We start from the raw sequence: 15,603 nt of genomic DNA, 5'->3' as shown, positions 1-15,603 counted from the left end.
TTCTTTACTGGTGTAACTAATGGTGGCTTTACAATCATTGGTACCCCAGAATTGATGAAATATGGTATTATTTTAAGTTGACAGATAAAGAAATAAATTCTATTAAGTCACTCCAAAATTACACAGTTAACAAGTAGTACAACTAGGATCCCTCTATTTTTGCCCGTTTGTCAGAGAGCGTTACCTTTTTTGGTTTATGTTGAACAACTTTATATGTTAAACATACTCTCTGTTGTAAGTTTTGAAAATATTTTTTCACAGTTAATCTATTTTGCATCTGTTTTAGATTCAGAGTTTTCAAAAAATGTTTTCTCCCTTTATGCCATGGCCCTCTCTACTGTAAATATGGAAAAGTCATTCAGGGGTGCCTGGGTGGCTCAGCCGGTTAAAATCAAGAGTCAGACGCTCAGGTCATGATCTCAGGGTTGCAAGGTTGAGCCTGTGTCGAGCTCCATGCTGAGCATGCAGTCTAGTTGAGGTTCTCTCTCTCCCCCTTTCTCTCTGCTCCCCTCCCCATTTGCATTCTCTAAATAAATGAACAAATAAATAAAATCTTTTTTTAAGGGGCGCCTGGGTGGCTCAGTGGGTTAAAGCCTCTGCCTTCGGCTCGGGTCATGATCCCAGGGTCCTGGGATCGAGCCCTGCATCGTGCTCTCTGCTCAGCAGGGAGCCTGCTTCCTCCTCTCTCTCTCTGCCTGCCTCTCTGCCTACTTGCGATCTCTGTCAAATAAATAAATAAAAATCTTTAAAAAAAAATCTTTTTTTAAAAAGTCATTCACATTTTCCTAAAGTACTTTGTCTTTTGCCTAAGTGATTCAATCTTTAAGCATCTGGTGTGAGATATGACCAGCAAATGTTGGCTGTAAAATTCCTAATTTGGGGTATTTATTTAGATTTTTCTTTTCTGTGACTTTGGAGTTTTAAAGAATGGCATAATATTGGTAGTATGTTCAGGGTGTTTTCCTTGGATGTGTCTGAGTGTGGCTCTTCATTCTGGTCAGTTGGTTCTCAAGGGTTCCTTTCTCTCGAAAGACTAATAAAATACTTTTTGTATTCTGGATTAATTTGTTTCTTTTCTCTGCCTTTTCTTCTGAATTCTGTGAGAACTTGTTAAGTCTGCTTTCCCATTCCCATCCTGGCTAGAACCTTCCTCAGAGTCTCAGAGGAAAAACTACACCCTCCCCATCCAGTCTTAGCACATTTTGGTAAGGAAGGAACTCGAGCTTCTCTTGCCCTAAACCCTGGACAACTGTCCATTTCCCTTTATTTCCTCTCCTCAGAGTGGTGGATTGTCCTTTATTTATTTATTTATTTATTTATTTTATTTAATTAATTTATTTATTTGTCAGAGAGAGAGCACAAGCAGGGGGAAAGACAGAGGGAGAGGGAGAAGCAGACTCCCCATGGATCAGGGTGCCCAATGCGGGACTCGATGCCAGGACCCTGGGATCATGACCTGAGCTGAAGGCAGCCACTTAACCTATGGAGCCACCCCGGAGCCCCCCTTTCTGTGTCTTAAGAAGCTATGCACTGTTAAAAAAAAAAAAAAAGGTAGAGTCTTACCTATTTTTCTATATGACTATGGACTTCCTCATAACTTCCTCTATATAATGTCATTATACAAGGTTTGGAGAATGTGATAGTGATGGAAATTCACCTGAATGTATCCTTTAACTGGCAACCTGGAGTTCCCCCCACTCTTACCTCCTGGTCTCAATCCCATTGCTTCTGTGCCTTTCTGGTTCCCTGATCTCATGCCTTTAACCTCACTCCACTGTCTGCATGCCACATCAGACCTTTGTGTAGGGGTGGGTAGTGTATTGTCCTCTAATGGGGCTCCCTGGCTCTACTTTTACTCCTTGCCTATGAAATAGTCCAGTCATGTCACATCCTTTTTTGAGTGAATCCCTGTTACTTTTAGGACAAAGCTCCAACTCTTTCACATTTGTTATACATTTTCTATAAAGCACATTCTATATTTATTGGAGCACCAATCCTAGTGTTGGAATAAAGCAGTAAGTGAGGATGCATTTAGTCCTGCCAGGGATGACCTGTCGTCCAAGACCTTTCCATTCCATTTGCCACCGCTGCCCCCAGGCAATCCTATTAATGTGCATCTTTTTATTACTGCGAGTTCAGTTCATGCAAAATGATTGTCTTGTGTTAAGACCCAATGTGATCAGTTTTCTGAATCCTCCAGATATGTCTGAGAAGAATGTGATAGTGATGGAAATTCACCTGAATGTGTGCTTAAACTGGCACACATTTGAATTTGGTGCATTATTCTATATGTTACCATTAAATCAAGCTTGTTAATTTTGTTATTTTGTAATTTAAATAATTTCTGTTTTTACTGATTTTGTCTTGTGTCTATCAGTTATTTCAAGTGATGTGTTCTCTCATAATTATGACGATTTGTCATAATTTTGTTCTTTTATTTATGTGTATGTGTGTCTCAATATGTTTATTTTTTATTAGGTGTGTATATTTTCATCTTTTACCTCCAGTCTTTTTGGATATTTATGTTTTGGTTGTATCTCTTATGAACACCATATATTTGGGCTTTTGTTTTTGACCTTTGTCTTTTAATGAGATCATTTAGCCCATTAATACTAATTGCTGAGATAGGAGCACCTGGCTGTCTCAGTCAGTGGAGCGTGTGACTCTTGATCTTGGGGTTGTAAGTTCAAACCTCATGTTAGGTGCAGAAATTACTTATAAAATAAAGTCCTTTTTTAAACAATTGCTGATATAATTGAAAGTATCATTATTGGCTTAGTTTGTGCTTTTTAACCTACTTTTTCCATATTGTTTTAACTTCCTTTCACCCCTGTGTGAGTTTGAAAATTATAAACTAGTTTCAATTATTTAGTGGTTACCTTAGAAATTTTAATGTATTTTATTTTATTTTTTTTTTTTTAGATTTTATTTATTTATTTGACAGACAGAGATCACAAGTAGGGAGAGAGGCAGGCAGAGAGAGGGGGAAGCAGGCTCCCTGCTGAGCAGAGAGCCCTACGCGGGGCTTCCGATCCCAGGACCCCGGGATCATGACCTGAGCTGAAGGCATGACCTGAGCTGAAGGCAGAGGCTTTAATCCACCGAGCCACCCAGGAGGTGCCCCAAGAAATTTTAATGTATTTTAACTTAGTGTCCAAAACTAAAGAACATCTTTATGCTCTTGCTGAATAGTATAGGGAACTAGGATAATCTAACTGATTAAACAATTTATATTGTTGTCAGATTTTTTTGTTGATGTTTTGTTTTAAAGATTTTATTTATTTATTTGACTGAGAGAGCTCACAAGTAGAGCAGCAGGCAGACAGTGAGAAAGTAAAGCAGGCTCCCCACTGAGCAGAGAGCCCAATGTGGGGCTCGATCCCAGGACCCCAGGATCACGACCAGAGCTGAAGGCAGACGCTTAACTGACTGAGTTACCCAGGCGCCCCTGTTGTCAGATGTTTTAATTCTACCTTTTTTTTAATCCATAAAACATTTTTATTAATTTATATATTTCGATGTTAGCTTATCTCTCCACATATTTACCGCTTTCTTTGTTCATTATTCTTATATCTTAAACCCTCTACCTTGGGATCATTTTCCTTCAGATGGAAGTGCATACTTTAATGAGTTTTGTGAGGGTTTTGATTTGGGTTTTTTTTTAAATGTCTTGATTTGCCCCCATTTGTGAAAGGTAATTTTCTCTCAGCTAACTGAAATAGTTTGCTGGCTTCTGGTTTATATTGTTGCTATTGAATAATCATCTGTCAATCAGACTGGTGTTTCTGTGTAGATAATCTGTCTTTAATCTCAAATTGCTTCTAACATATTCTCTTTTGTTTTTGGTGCTCTGCAGTTTTGGTATAATTGTCTAGGGTTTCTTTCTCTTTATTCTCCTTGAGACTCGTTGGGCTTCTGAATAATGCTTTTTTTCTTTTTTTAAGGTAGTAGATTTTTTTAGATTGTAGGAAGTTTTATAGTTCTGTTCTTTTTTTTATTTTTTAAGATTTATTTATTTACTTGTCAGAGAAAGAGAGAGAGCATAAGCAGGCAGAGTGGCAGGCAGAGGCAGAGAGAGAAGCAGGCTTCCTGTTGAGCAAGAAGCTCGATGTGGGACTCGATCCCAGGACCCTGGGATTGTGACCTGAGCAGAAGGCAGATGCATAACTGACTGAGCCACCCAGGCATCCTCTGAATAATGCTTTCTTTTGCTAGTTCTGAAAATTTCTTAGCCATTAGGCCTTTTTTTTTTTTTTTTTTTTTTTTTTTTTTTAAATAAGCAAGCTCTGTGCCCAGTGTGGGGCTTAAACTCACGACCCCAACCAAGATCAAAAGTCGTATGCTCTACCAACTGAGCTGCTAGGTGCCCCATTAGTTCTTCATTTACTGCCCCTGCTATCAAAAAGGACAACATGGGAATGAAGAGAGCATTCTGCACAATCTCTTTTTGTATCTGTAGTCCAGTAATTTTTCTCTTTGGAGGTATTTATTCTAGCCTTTGTATGACTTAATTTTAAATATTAGGGTTTTTTGCTCTAGAAGTAATTTTTCCTTTTTTTTTTTTTTTTAAGATTTTATTCATTTATTTGTGAGAGTGAGAGAACACAATGCAGGGGCAGAGGGAGAAGGAGATTCCCCACCAAGTGGGGAGCCTGAGGTGGGGCTCAATCCCAGTACTCTGGGATCATGACCTGGGCTAAAGGCAGACGTTTAACTTATGAGCCGCCCAGGCGCCACTATTTTTTCCTTTTAAATCTACCTGTCATTTGGAGTGCCTAGGAGGCTCAGTCAGTTAAGCATCTACCCTCAGCTCAGGTCATGATGGGATCCAGTCCAGCTTGGACTCCTTGCTCAGCTAGGAGCCTGCTTCTCCCTCTGCCTGCCACTCCCCCTGCTTATGCTCACTCGTGCTCGCTCTCTCTGACAAATAAATAAAATCTTTAAAAAAAAAAAATCTACCTGTCATTTTTGTGGTTTTGTTTCTCACCATCTTGCCCCTTTTTTTTGTAATATACCTGTTTTGTATGAATCTTTGGAGATACAACATTTTCCCCTTAACATTTTATTTTGTTGTGGAAAGTTTTTAAAATATAGTGGAAATTTGAAACAATTGCATGATTGATTTTCCTGACTCTCTGATCCTGGAATTGTGCCTCTGTGCATGTTTTACTTTTATTTAGGGGAAATTCATGTAACATAAATTAACCATTTTATAGTGTACATTTAGTGGCGTGTAGGCATTTTCCTTGAAATTCTGTTTATGGATTCTTGAGGCCTGGTTGAAGGTTGTTCTTCTAGGCCAGGTCTTTGTTTGCTTCCGCCAAGAGAACTGCCAAACCAGAGCCACCTTAAAGTAGGTTTATAGATGGCAAGTTTTATGGATTCACCTTTGTAATGTACATGTGAGCCACAGACCTGTGGGAGAGCTGACTTGTGATTATAATTCCTCAGGAGAAAATATTTTTCTTCTACCAACTGCCAGGATTCAAGTCAGGCTGTTTTCCTTGTAGCGTCCAAAACTGGGAGTGTTGCTTCTACTTTTTCTGTATTTTGTGGGGATGGTCTAGATGTCCCCGGTCTTTGCAGTATAGAACCGTTTAGACTCCCATCTTCACCAGCTATAGGCTTGGTTTTCTCTCCACTGATTCTCTGAATGTCAAAGCTCACAGTCATCTTGGCTCTGCACACTCCTGTTGGTTCCCAGTTTGACTCAATTTTAGCTTCTGAAGATTACTTTCCTTCTTTGCCAGATCATCATTGCAACCCAAAATGTTTTTAATATTCAGAACATTTATTTTTCACTGGTGATTTGGTCATGGTAACCAGTCTCCGCAGAGCTTGATGTCCTGTGATTGTCTCTACTTTTCTGTTTTTCCTTCCTGATTCTGAGCTTTTTAAGGGCAGGTGCTGGATCTAAATCATCACATCCCCAAGTCCCCACTCAGAGCCAGAGTCATGGGGAATTTTGATATTGTCAGATAAAGGCATTTTGTTTGCAGAACTGCTTCTTTCCTTCCTCTCCTTTCTACCTTTAGTTTTCCCTCATAGAAGTCTGTGCTCTGTAGTGACACGCAGAGCAGACCAAGCATCTTCTGCTCGACAAGTAGAGAGCCCGGTTCAGGATTTTCTTGAAGGCTCTTCAGAAATGGCTGCATCTGTAAGAGCCAGAAATGGAAGACTGTCAGCTACAGAGTTGGAGAAATCCAGATTCAAAACCCAGCAGTGCCACTGCTAACTGCAGATTTGAGGAAATGACTTCACTTATTTGAGCTCAAGTTTCCTTTGAATTAGGATTTATGGGCTTCTCCTGAGGATTCAGACTTATAAGTCACCAGAAACTTAAACTGCTCAATATGCAATAATTGTTCTTGAGATGCAGTGAACACTGACTATCAGCAACAAGGCTAAGGGTAGCAGTGAGAGGGAATAATGTCAATTAGGAAAGCCAAGTTTAGAGAACTTGTGATCTTCATTGGGAACCAGAATATGTTGGCCATGAAAATTCTGAGAATTGTGGTTTCTTGTAAAGCCAATGTAGCCTGTGTCCAGATGGTTGAGCTTTGCCAAGACTACTTAGGACCTGCTGGTGCTGGTGGATTGTCTGGCTCAGTAGTGGTGATTCTGGACAGGGTCTTTGTGGAAAGAGATTTCATTTGGGGATTTTAAGGGCCCCAGTTCTGGCATGTGGGAACAAAGCTGAGGAGGTACCTAATAAACTGAGTCTGTTAGGCGAGGGAGAGGCCGGAGACCTCTGTTCCAGAAACTGTTGTCCAGGGCTGGGCCTGCCAAGTATTCTGTGCTCCTGGGCCTGGGGGCTCCACCATATCTTTGGGATGCCTGCATGGCTGAGGAGCTCAGTGTCTTTCAGGTCGTAGAACAAGGATCTGCCTGGGGCAAGTCAGAACAGGCCCTTCTGGGGCTCAGGTCAGTTGGGAAAGTTGGTTCCTCTAAATACATTATATATAGTTGGATTCTCAGGGGTTCAGGGCAAACAAAGTATTGTAACCCTCCCTCAAATCAAGAAAGATACTCGAGAGAGAGAGAAGGAGAGACACACACACACTTCTGTAGTATATGTTCATCCTGGGTCACATCATTGTGAGTCTGGATCTTCCTCCCATCAGTTCTGGCAGATCAGGAACATGGAGAGTATAGTGAGGGACAATTTACAGGAACAGGAACGTTATAGCCAGATAAGTATAAATTGTTGAAGAGAGAAGACTCATACTGCAAAAGAACTTTAGAGAACTTGTGCAACCTAGTACCCCAAAATAAGAATATTGTTGTCTATTTTAGAATTTTTGGTCACATGGAAAACTGATCAGGCTTTAATATTCTGGCATATTTATGGGCATATGTTTTTAAGAAGTTATTAAATCGTAAGTTACAAAGCATCATAGAAATCACCAAGTTATATTCAAATCCTATTTTCAGAAATGGAAATTTTATAAAATATTTTTGAATGATTCAGTTTTAAGAAGTTTTTCTTTATTGGGAGAATGGAAAGGAGATAGCCACAGGTGGTGTGCAGTGAACATAGAGTATGCTTGCATGTATAGTTTTATTTAATTGAGAAACACCAGTTGTCTGAACTTTGGTTATTCCCAGACTAGGGGGAGGTTAATGGAAGAGGATAGAGCCCAAGAGGTTACTCCTGTAGTCCCAGGCATGCTTAAGCATGATGTGTGCACCAAGAATAGTGTGTACCTTGGTCTCTCTTGTTTCTACACTGAAGGGCCCAGCACGGCCTGTTTTGTCAACATTGTTACCTTACTAAATTACCTTCTCCGTTTTTTTTTTTATTCTGTTGTAAAGATTTTGCCTGTCAATTTTAAAAATAATAAATATATCGATCTGTGGTTTTAGGGCTTCACGTTCAAAGATGTGGCCATTTACTTCTCTCAAAAGGAGTGGGAATGCTTGCACTCTGCCCAGAAGGGTTTGTACTGCGATGTAATGTTGGAGAATTATAACAACCTCATCTCACTGGGTAAGTTATGTGTCCCTCCCCCCGCCCCCCGCCCAAAATTCAGCATTGGTCTTCTGGAATTTTACGTTCTTTGTTATGAATTTCTCATGAGTGCTTCTCAAATGCCTGGCTGAATTAATGATTCTTGTTGCTTCCCAAAGAAGGGATTATCCCTTATGAAGTTAGAATTGGCCGCTCCAGGGGTGTCTGGTGGCTTAGTTGTTGAGTGTCTGCCTTCAGCTCAGGTCATGATCCCTGGGTCCTGGGATTGAGCCCTGCATCAGGTTCCCTGTTCAGCGAGAAGCCTGCTTCTTCCTCTCCCACTCCCCCTGCTTATGTTCCCTCTCTCGCTCGCTCACTCTCTTTCTCTCTCTGTCAAATAAATAAATAAATAGTCTTAAAAAAAATAATAATTGACTGCTCCATTGGACAACTTTTCTTTTTTGTTTTGCTCCTCTGACCTTCACCCCTTCTGTTGATCTTTAACCTGCTTACTCTTTCTTGATAATCATGGATTGATTTTAGGGGCGTCTGGGTGGCTCAGTGGGTTGAAGCCTCTGCCTTCGGCTCTGGTCATGATCCCAGGGTCCTGGGATCAAGCCCCGCATCAGGCTCTCTGCTCCACTGGGATCCTGCTTCCTCCTCTCTCTCTGCCTGCCTCTCTTGACTACTTGTAATCTCTGACTGTCAAATAAAGAAATAAAATTGTCAATAAATAAATAAATAATTTTAAAAAGGTAATCATGGATTGATTTTAATTCTGGTGCACATACAATAACATTGTCTTTTTTTTTTTTTTTTTTTTGAGCAGGACTTTCTGATTCTAAGCCAGATGTGATCTCCTTATTGGAGCAGGGGAAGGAGCCCTGGATGGTTAAGAACCAGGATAAAAAAGAATGGTGCCCAGGTGAGTGATGGTGACTCCTATTAGGACGACTGTGGCAGGGGGCCAGTGAGAAAGCAACATGGCTGAGCTGTTAGTAGGAAAGCTTGCTAAAATGGTCCAAGATCTGGAGAAAAAAGGAAGGATATGTCAGCATGAGGGCTCAAATTTTCTCTCTACTTACCACTCTTGCTACGCTTCCTCATATTTGCTTCTGATTTCCGGAAGGAAGCACTTTCCTCCTTCACAAGAGACAACCATTTTCCCAGCACTTTGGGTCCAATTTTGTCATCTTTAAAGCAGCTGGCTCTATTAATAAAGATAGAAATCACATATCCTAAAATTCACTTAAAGTGTCCTGTTTAGTGGTTTTTAATACAGTAACAGAGTTTTGCAACTGTGACAACCATCTAATTTTAGAACCTTTTCATCACCCCAAAATGAAATCCCATACCTATAAGTAGTCAGTCCCCACACCTAGCCCTAGCCCTTTATTTCTCTAAGGTTGGTAGTGTTATCCCTCCTTCATTCCTGATATTAGTATTTGTCTTCTTTCTTTTTTTTTCTCTTGGTCAGTATGGCTAAAAGTTTGACAGTTTAGTTGGTTTCCCTGTTCCCCTTTTTCTATTTTGTTTATCTGCCCTCTAATCTTTGTTATTTTCTTCCTTCTAGTATCTTTGGGTTTACTTTGTCCTTTATCTAGTTCCATAATCTGATTTGAGACCTTTATTGGGTTTTGTGGGGGGAGGTTTAATATAGGCATTTTAAGCTATAAATTTCCCTTTAGAATCTGTTTTAACTGTATCCCATACGTTTTGGTGTGTTAAGTTTTCCTTTCATCCACCTGAAGCATTTTCTTATTTCTCTTCTGATTTTTTCCTTGACCCATCAGTTATTTAAGAACATGTTGTTTTTTCTTGTTGATCTTCTGGCTAGTTGATCTATCCGTTATTGAAAGTAGAGCATTAAAGTCTTCAATTTGTTGAATTGTCCGTTTTTCTTCCATTCTGTTTTTGCTTCATGTACTTTGGGGCTCTCTTATTAGGTACATACATGCTTATAACTTTTACCATTTCTTTTTTAGCTTTTTATTTTGAAATAATTTAAGATTCAAAGGAGTTACAAAAATAATACAGAGAGTTCCCTTATACCCTTCACTCATCTTTCCTAATGATAACATCTTACCTATTCCTAGTACACTGTCAAAGCCAGGAAATTGATGTTGACAGAATAGTAGTGGTGAAACTATAAGTAGACCTTATTCAGATGTCACTGATTTTCACATACACTCATTTATTTTTATTTATTTATTTATTTATTTTGGTGTATATTACTATGAAATTTTATGACATGTATAGATTTATATAACTATTACCACAATTGGGATACAGAACCTTTGTCATTTTAGATATTTTTATAAAATATTTTTGAAACACGGGGTGCCTGGGTGGCTCAGTGGGTTAAGCCTCTGCCTTCAGCTCAGGTCATGATCCCAGGGTCCTGGGATCGAGCCCCGCATCAGGCTCTCTGCTCAGCAGGGAGCCTGCTTTCCCTCCTCTCTCTGCCTGCCTCTCTGCCTACTTGTGATCTCTGTCTGTCAAATAACTAAAATCTTTAAATATATATATATATTTTTTGAAACAGTGGTATAAGGCTTAGTTGAATAAAGCCAGATACATAACTTTTAGAATCAGCATTGTTTTGGTTGTATAAAAAGGATGCTACAAAATATTTGGAATGAAATAAAAGGTAACAATGAATAACCTAGGAAGTAGCTGGGGTCAAGAAGTATGCTGATTTAAGGACTGATTTAAATCCCTAATCACTGATAACCCTGCAGTTTTTCTTTTTTAGAAAACTGGCCTGTACAATGGCTGGAGAAATGAGGGTCTTTGGGGGAGATGGTTATAGGTAAGGGTTTGCTGTGAGAGAATATTAGGAGCTGAATATTACCAATATTAGTAATATTACTAATATTACTAATAGAATATTACCAGACTGTTAAGTCTTTTCAGATCTTGGCAAAGGATACAAAGCTGGAAGGAGCAGTAGTAGGATCTAGGTGGTATGGTGGAAATGCTATAGAAGGTAGAAGAACCTATTCATTGAAGGCCCTGAGGAGAATAGTAGTGGGTGGGTGTCCTGGTCGACCTGAATGGAGGTCCATATCATGCAGACCCTTCTCAACCATGCCTAGGACTTTGGATTTTTTTCCTTAAGGACACTTGGCAGCCATTGAAGGTTTTCAACAAGATGAGAACATGATCGGATTTCTAAGACCTCTCTCTGGCTGTCCTGTACAGATTGAATCAGAGGATTCATGAGTGAAAATGGTGTAACTTGCTAAGAAGGAGCCTGTTTGGGAAGTCCAGGTGATTTCGCCTTGTGCTAGAATGAGACCACGGAGTAGGGAAAGCAGAGACACTCAAGGTCGATTTAGGGGAATGATTCTGTAGCTCTGAAGAGTGCGCAGGAGAGGAGCAACGGAAGCATCCTTGATGAATGTTACTTTTTGATTTGTGCATTCCTTTAAGGTCCAAATTTATTATTTGAATCCATGCTTTTTTATAGCTTTCCTTTTCTACCAGATTGTTTTTCCAGAATATTTGAAATAATAGCATCTTCTGACATCTCTCTGGAACTTCCCGTACAGCATAAAATACCAACATCATTTTACCAATCATTATATAGACCTTGCTTCTCCCTCTCCTGCTCCCCCTGCTTGTGCTTATTCTCTCTCTCTCTCACTCTCTCGTGTGCCAAATAAATAAAATCTTTTTATTTATTTATTTATTTATTTATTTTAGATTTTATTTGTTTATTTGACAGAGACACAGTGAGAGAGGGAACTCTCTCTCAAGGAACAAGCAGGGGAAGTGGGAGAGGGAGAAGCAGGCTTCCCGCTGAGCAGGGAGCCCGATGTGGGGCTCGATCTTAGGACACTAGGATCATGATGCTTAACGACTGAGCCACCCAGGTGCCCGAAATCAATAAAATCTTTAAAAAATAATGTTGGAGAAATAGATAAAATGATACATGATAAGTGCACTGCTAAAAAATAGAGTAAGTAGGGGGCGCCTGGGTGGCTCAGTGGGTTAAAGCCTCTGCCTTCGGCTCAGGTCATGATCCCAGGGTCCTGGGATCGAGCCCCGAATCAGGCGCTCTGCTCAGCAGGGAGCCTGCTTCCTCCTCTTCCTCTGCCTGCCTCTCTGCCTACTTCTGATCTCTCTCTGTGTCAAATAAATAAATAAAATCTTTAAAAAAAAATAGAGTAAGTAGAGTAATAAGGGGCGTGTTTTGTAAAGAGTGGCCTCATGTTTGAGTAGAGGTTAGAATGAAGTACTTAAGCCATATGGATCTCTTAGGGAAGAGGCAGAGATTCTGAAGGAGAAATGTGCTTCACAAGTTTGAAGAACATCCAGTTGGTTAAGGAGCTGGAGCAGAGTCAGCTGAAGGGAGGAGATTGGCAGTAAGGTCAGAAAGAAGGTAGTGTGTGACAAATTCAGGGACGATTTTAGAGACCACATAGGGACTTTGACTTTTACTCTGCGAAAGAGGGAAATCCAGTGGAGACTTTGAGGCAGACAAAAGGCTTAATCTAACTTAACAAGAACACTCTTGCCACTGTGTTAGGTATGGGATATTAGGAGGGCAGCAGGGAAAGTAGAGAGACCTGTTAAGAAAGTGTGTTAACCTTGGTGAGAGATGGCTTTGGACAAGGTGGTAGAGATACTGGTAGAGAGAAGTAGTCAAGATCTTGATATATTTTGAAGCCAGAGACGAGAAGACTTGATGTTAGATGTAATTCATGTGTTCCTCCTTTAGATTCTCATTTCGTTGGTCTTAGGTGGTTCCTGGACATCGTATTTGTAATGTTCCTCAGCTGATTCTGATTTTCTTTTCTTTTTTTTTTTTTTTAAAGATTTTATTTATTTATTTGACAGGCAGAGATCACAAGTAGGCAGAGAGGCAGGCAGAGAGAGGAAGGGAAGCAGGCTCCCCGCTGTGCAGAGAGCCCGATGCGGGGTTCGATCCCAGGACCCTGGGATCATGACCTGAGCCGAAGGCAGTGGCTTAACCCACTGAGCCACCCAGGCGCCCTGATTCTGATTTTCACCAGAGGTGAAGAACTATTTCCTTCACAAGTTCCCATCATATTCTCTATTCTCTTCTCCCCTGACCCTTGACCCTGGGCTCCCCCCGCCCCCAATCCCCCACCAGACTTCAGTGCTGTGTTAAGAGTTATTTAAATTATTCACTATGTTTAGTTTGTCATTTCTACCTTAGAACTTCCCTTCTCCTGCCACATGAAAATACCTCCTATTTTCTCTCTTGTTAACCTTACAGATTGGGAGTCCAGAAGAGAAACCAAGAATTTATTTCCAGAGGAGCACAGTTATGAAATTAAATCATTGCACCTGGAGATAAAAAGACTCACAAGCTCCGACCTTGAGTGTACTAGGTTTGGAAATAACAGAGAAATCAAATGCCACTTGGAGAAACAACAGGAGGGACATTTCAAACAACCTGTTATAACCTCTGAGGAAAGGTCCGGTTCCACTCAGAACGCAGTTCAGAGAGCGCCTCTGACAGTTCATACCAGAGTGAAAACCTACGAATGCAAGGGATGTAAGGAAACTTCCAGGTGCCAGTCACACCATATTCAACATGAAAGAAATCATAATAAGGAAAAAGACTCTAAATGTGGAGAATGTGGGAAAGCCTTTAATAGTAAGTCAGGCTTGATTAAGCATCAGAGAATTCATGAAAGCAAAAAAAGTAAAGAAAATAAGAAATGTGCTGTTATCCATGGCTCTGAAACAACTAAACCTCAGAGCATTAATACTAGTGAGAAACCTTATAAATGTAAGGAATGTGGGAAAGCCTTTCATTCTAACTCACAACTTAGTAAACATCAAAAGATCCACATAGGTGAGAAACCCTATAAATGTAAGGAGTGTGGGAAGGCCTTTCCATCTACCTCACAACTTAGTTTACATCAGAGAATTCATACTGATGAGAAATACTATGAATGTAAGGAATGTGGGAAAGCCTTTACCCGTCCCTCACATCTTCTTCGACATCAGAGAATCCATACTGGTGAGAAACCCCATAAATGTAAGGAATGTGGGAAAGCTTTCCGTTACGACACGCAACTTAGTCTTCATCAGATAATTCATACTGGTGAGAGACGCTATGAATGTAAGGAGTGTGGAAAGGTATATAGTTGTGCCTCACAACTGAGTCTACATCAAAGAATTCATACTGGTGAGAAACCTCATAAATGTAAGGAATGTGGGAAAGCTTTTATCTCTGATTCCCATCTTATTCGACATCAGAGTGTTCATACTGGTGAGAAACCATATAAATGTAAAGAATGTGGGAAGGCCTTTCGTCGTGGCTCAGAACTTACTCGACATCAGAGAGCTCACACTGGTGAGAAACCCTATAAATGTAAGGAATGTAAAATGGCCTTTACTTGTAGCACAGAACTTATTCGACATCAAAAAGTTCACACTGGTGAGAGACCCCATAAATGTAAGGAATGTGGGAAGGCCTTTATTCGAAAGTCAGAACTTACTCATCACGAGAGAAGTCATAGTGGTGAAAAGCCCTATAAGTGTAAGGAATGTGAAAAAGCCTTTGGTCGTGGCTCAGAACTTAATCGACACCTGAAAATTCATACTGGTGAGAAACCTTACAAATGCAAGCAATGTGGGAAGGCCTTTATTCGTGGTTCACACCTTAGTAAACATCAAAGAATTCACACAGGAAAGAGGAGTGAATAAAGTTATGTGGGAAGGCTCAAAATTTTATGGACATCTGCAAAGTCAAACTAGTAAAACACAAAACCCCCTGTGATTTTAAGGAATGTGGGATAGCCTTTGAAGATAACTTAATATCGGAGCTTACACTGTGGATCAGGGCCTTTATTTGAGGGCCGTAATTTATTTGACATGTGTTAATGTTGATATACTTTATAAATGTCAGGGATTGGGAGGGTTCTCTTTATGTTTCAAAATTTATTAGATATCAAGGTTCAATTGATATAAAAGTGAAAAAACTCCTTGAATGTAAGGAAAGTGGGAAGGCTTTGGAAGGCAGTTAATGTGTCAGAGACTGTCATACCAACGATTCGCAACATCGGGGTCATTTGGCCTGGGGGAAATCAAGAGGATTTATAATATAAATATCATAAATATAGGAGACCAATTTGCTTTAGCTAACAAATTACTCATCTCACTTCATACTTGAGGAAGACTGCAGTAATGTTAAAAATGCAGCTGATTCTTCCATCCCGCTCAGATCTTAAATATTTGCAAGCTTGTCCTCTAAAATTAACTTAAACTGAGGCAGAGTGGTAAAGGATTTAAGCAATGCTCAGGTATAGGGCAAATTACTTAACTAGATCTAAACTTTCTCAGTTATAAATTAATAATGTTAGCACCATCTTATTAGCATTATAAGATTAAATAATTACATTATATCCCATGGAATACTGTATGGCTCATATTGAAAGTGAGTTAAATAGCTGCTTCTATTTATTTTCATATTTGTGGATAGAGATCATAGAAGAGGAAGGCTTTTATGTGTACCATGACTATGGGAACATCTTATATCATCTTTTGAATGTCAGGTAATTCCTTCTGGAGAATAATTGAAAACTGAACTTTTTGTTCACCTTGCCCTCTTGCCTCACTAGGGGAAAGGAAATCAAGGCAAGTTACAATTTGGAGTGAATGACAAACAA

The 15,603-nt window shown here is 39.9% G+C and overlaps 1 protein-coding gene across 1 annotated transcript in view; it reads left to right on the top strand.

Annotated features, from left to right (window-relative positions):
• LOC116857595 (zinc finger protein 850-like) overlaps positions 1–15,231 on the top strand; it is a 60,837-nt gene extending 45,606 nt beyond the window's left edge. The window contains exons 9-11 of the mRNA XM_032841839.1: positions 7,867–7,990; positions 8,778–8,876; positions 13,200–15,231. Of these exons, the coding sequence (XP_032697730.1) occupies positions 7,867–7,990; positions 8,778–8,876; positions 13,200–14,641 (1,665 nt within the window). The 3' untranslated portion in view covers positions 14,642–15,231. The remainder of the gene's footprint in view (positions 1–7,866; positions 7,991–8,777; positions 8,877–13,199) is intronic.
• Positions 15,232–15,603: the final 372 nt, after the last annotated feature.

Source organism: Lontra canadensis, unplaced genomic scaffold, assembly GCF_010015895.1.
Source record: "Lontra canadensis isolate GAN:19392208 unplaced genomic scaffold, GSC_riverotter_1.0 scaffold125, whole genome shotgun sequence".
NCBI classification, from domain to species: domain Eukaryota; kingdom Metazoa; phylum Chordata; class Mammalia; order Carnivora; family Mustelidae; genus Lontra; species Lontra canadensis.
The sequence above is the reverse complement of the archived record's forward strand: the minus strand, read 5'-3'. Positions and strand labels throughout refer to the sequence as shown.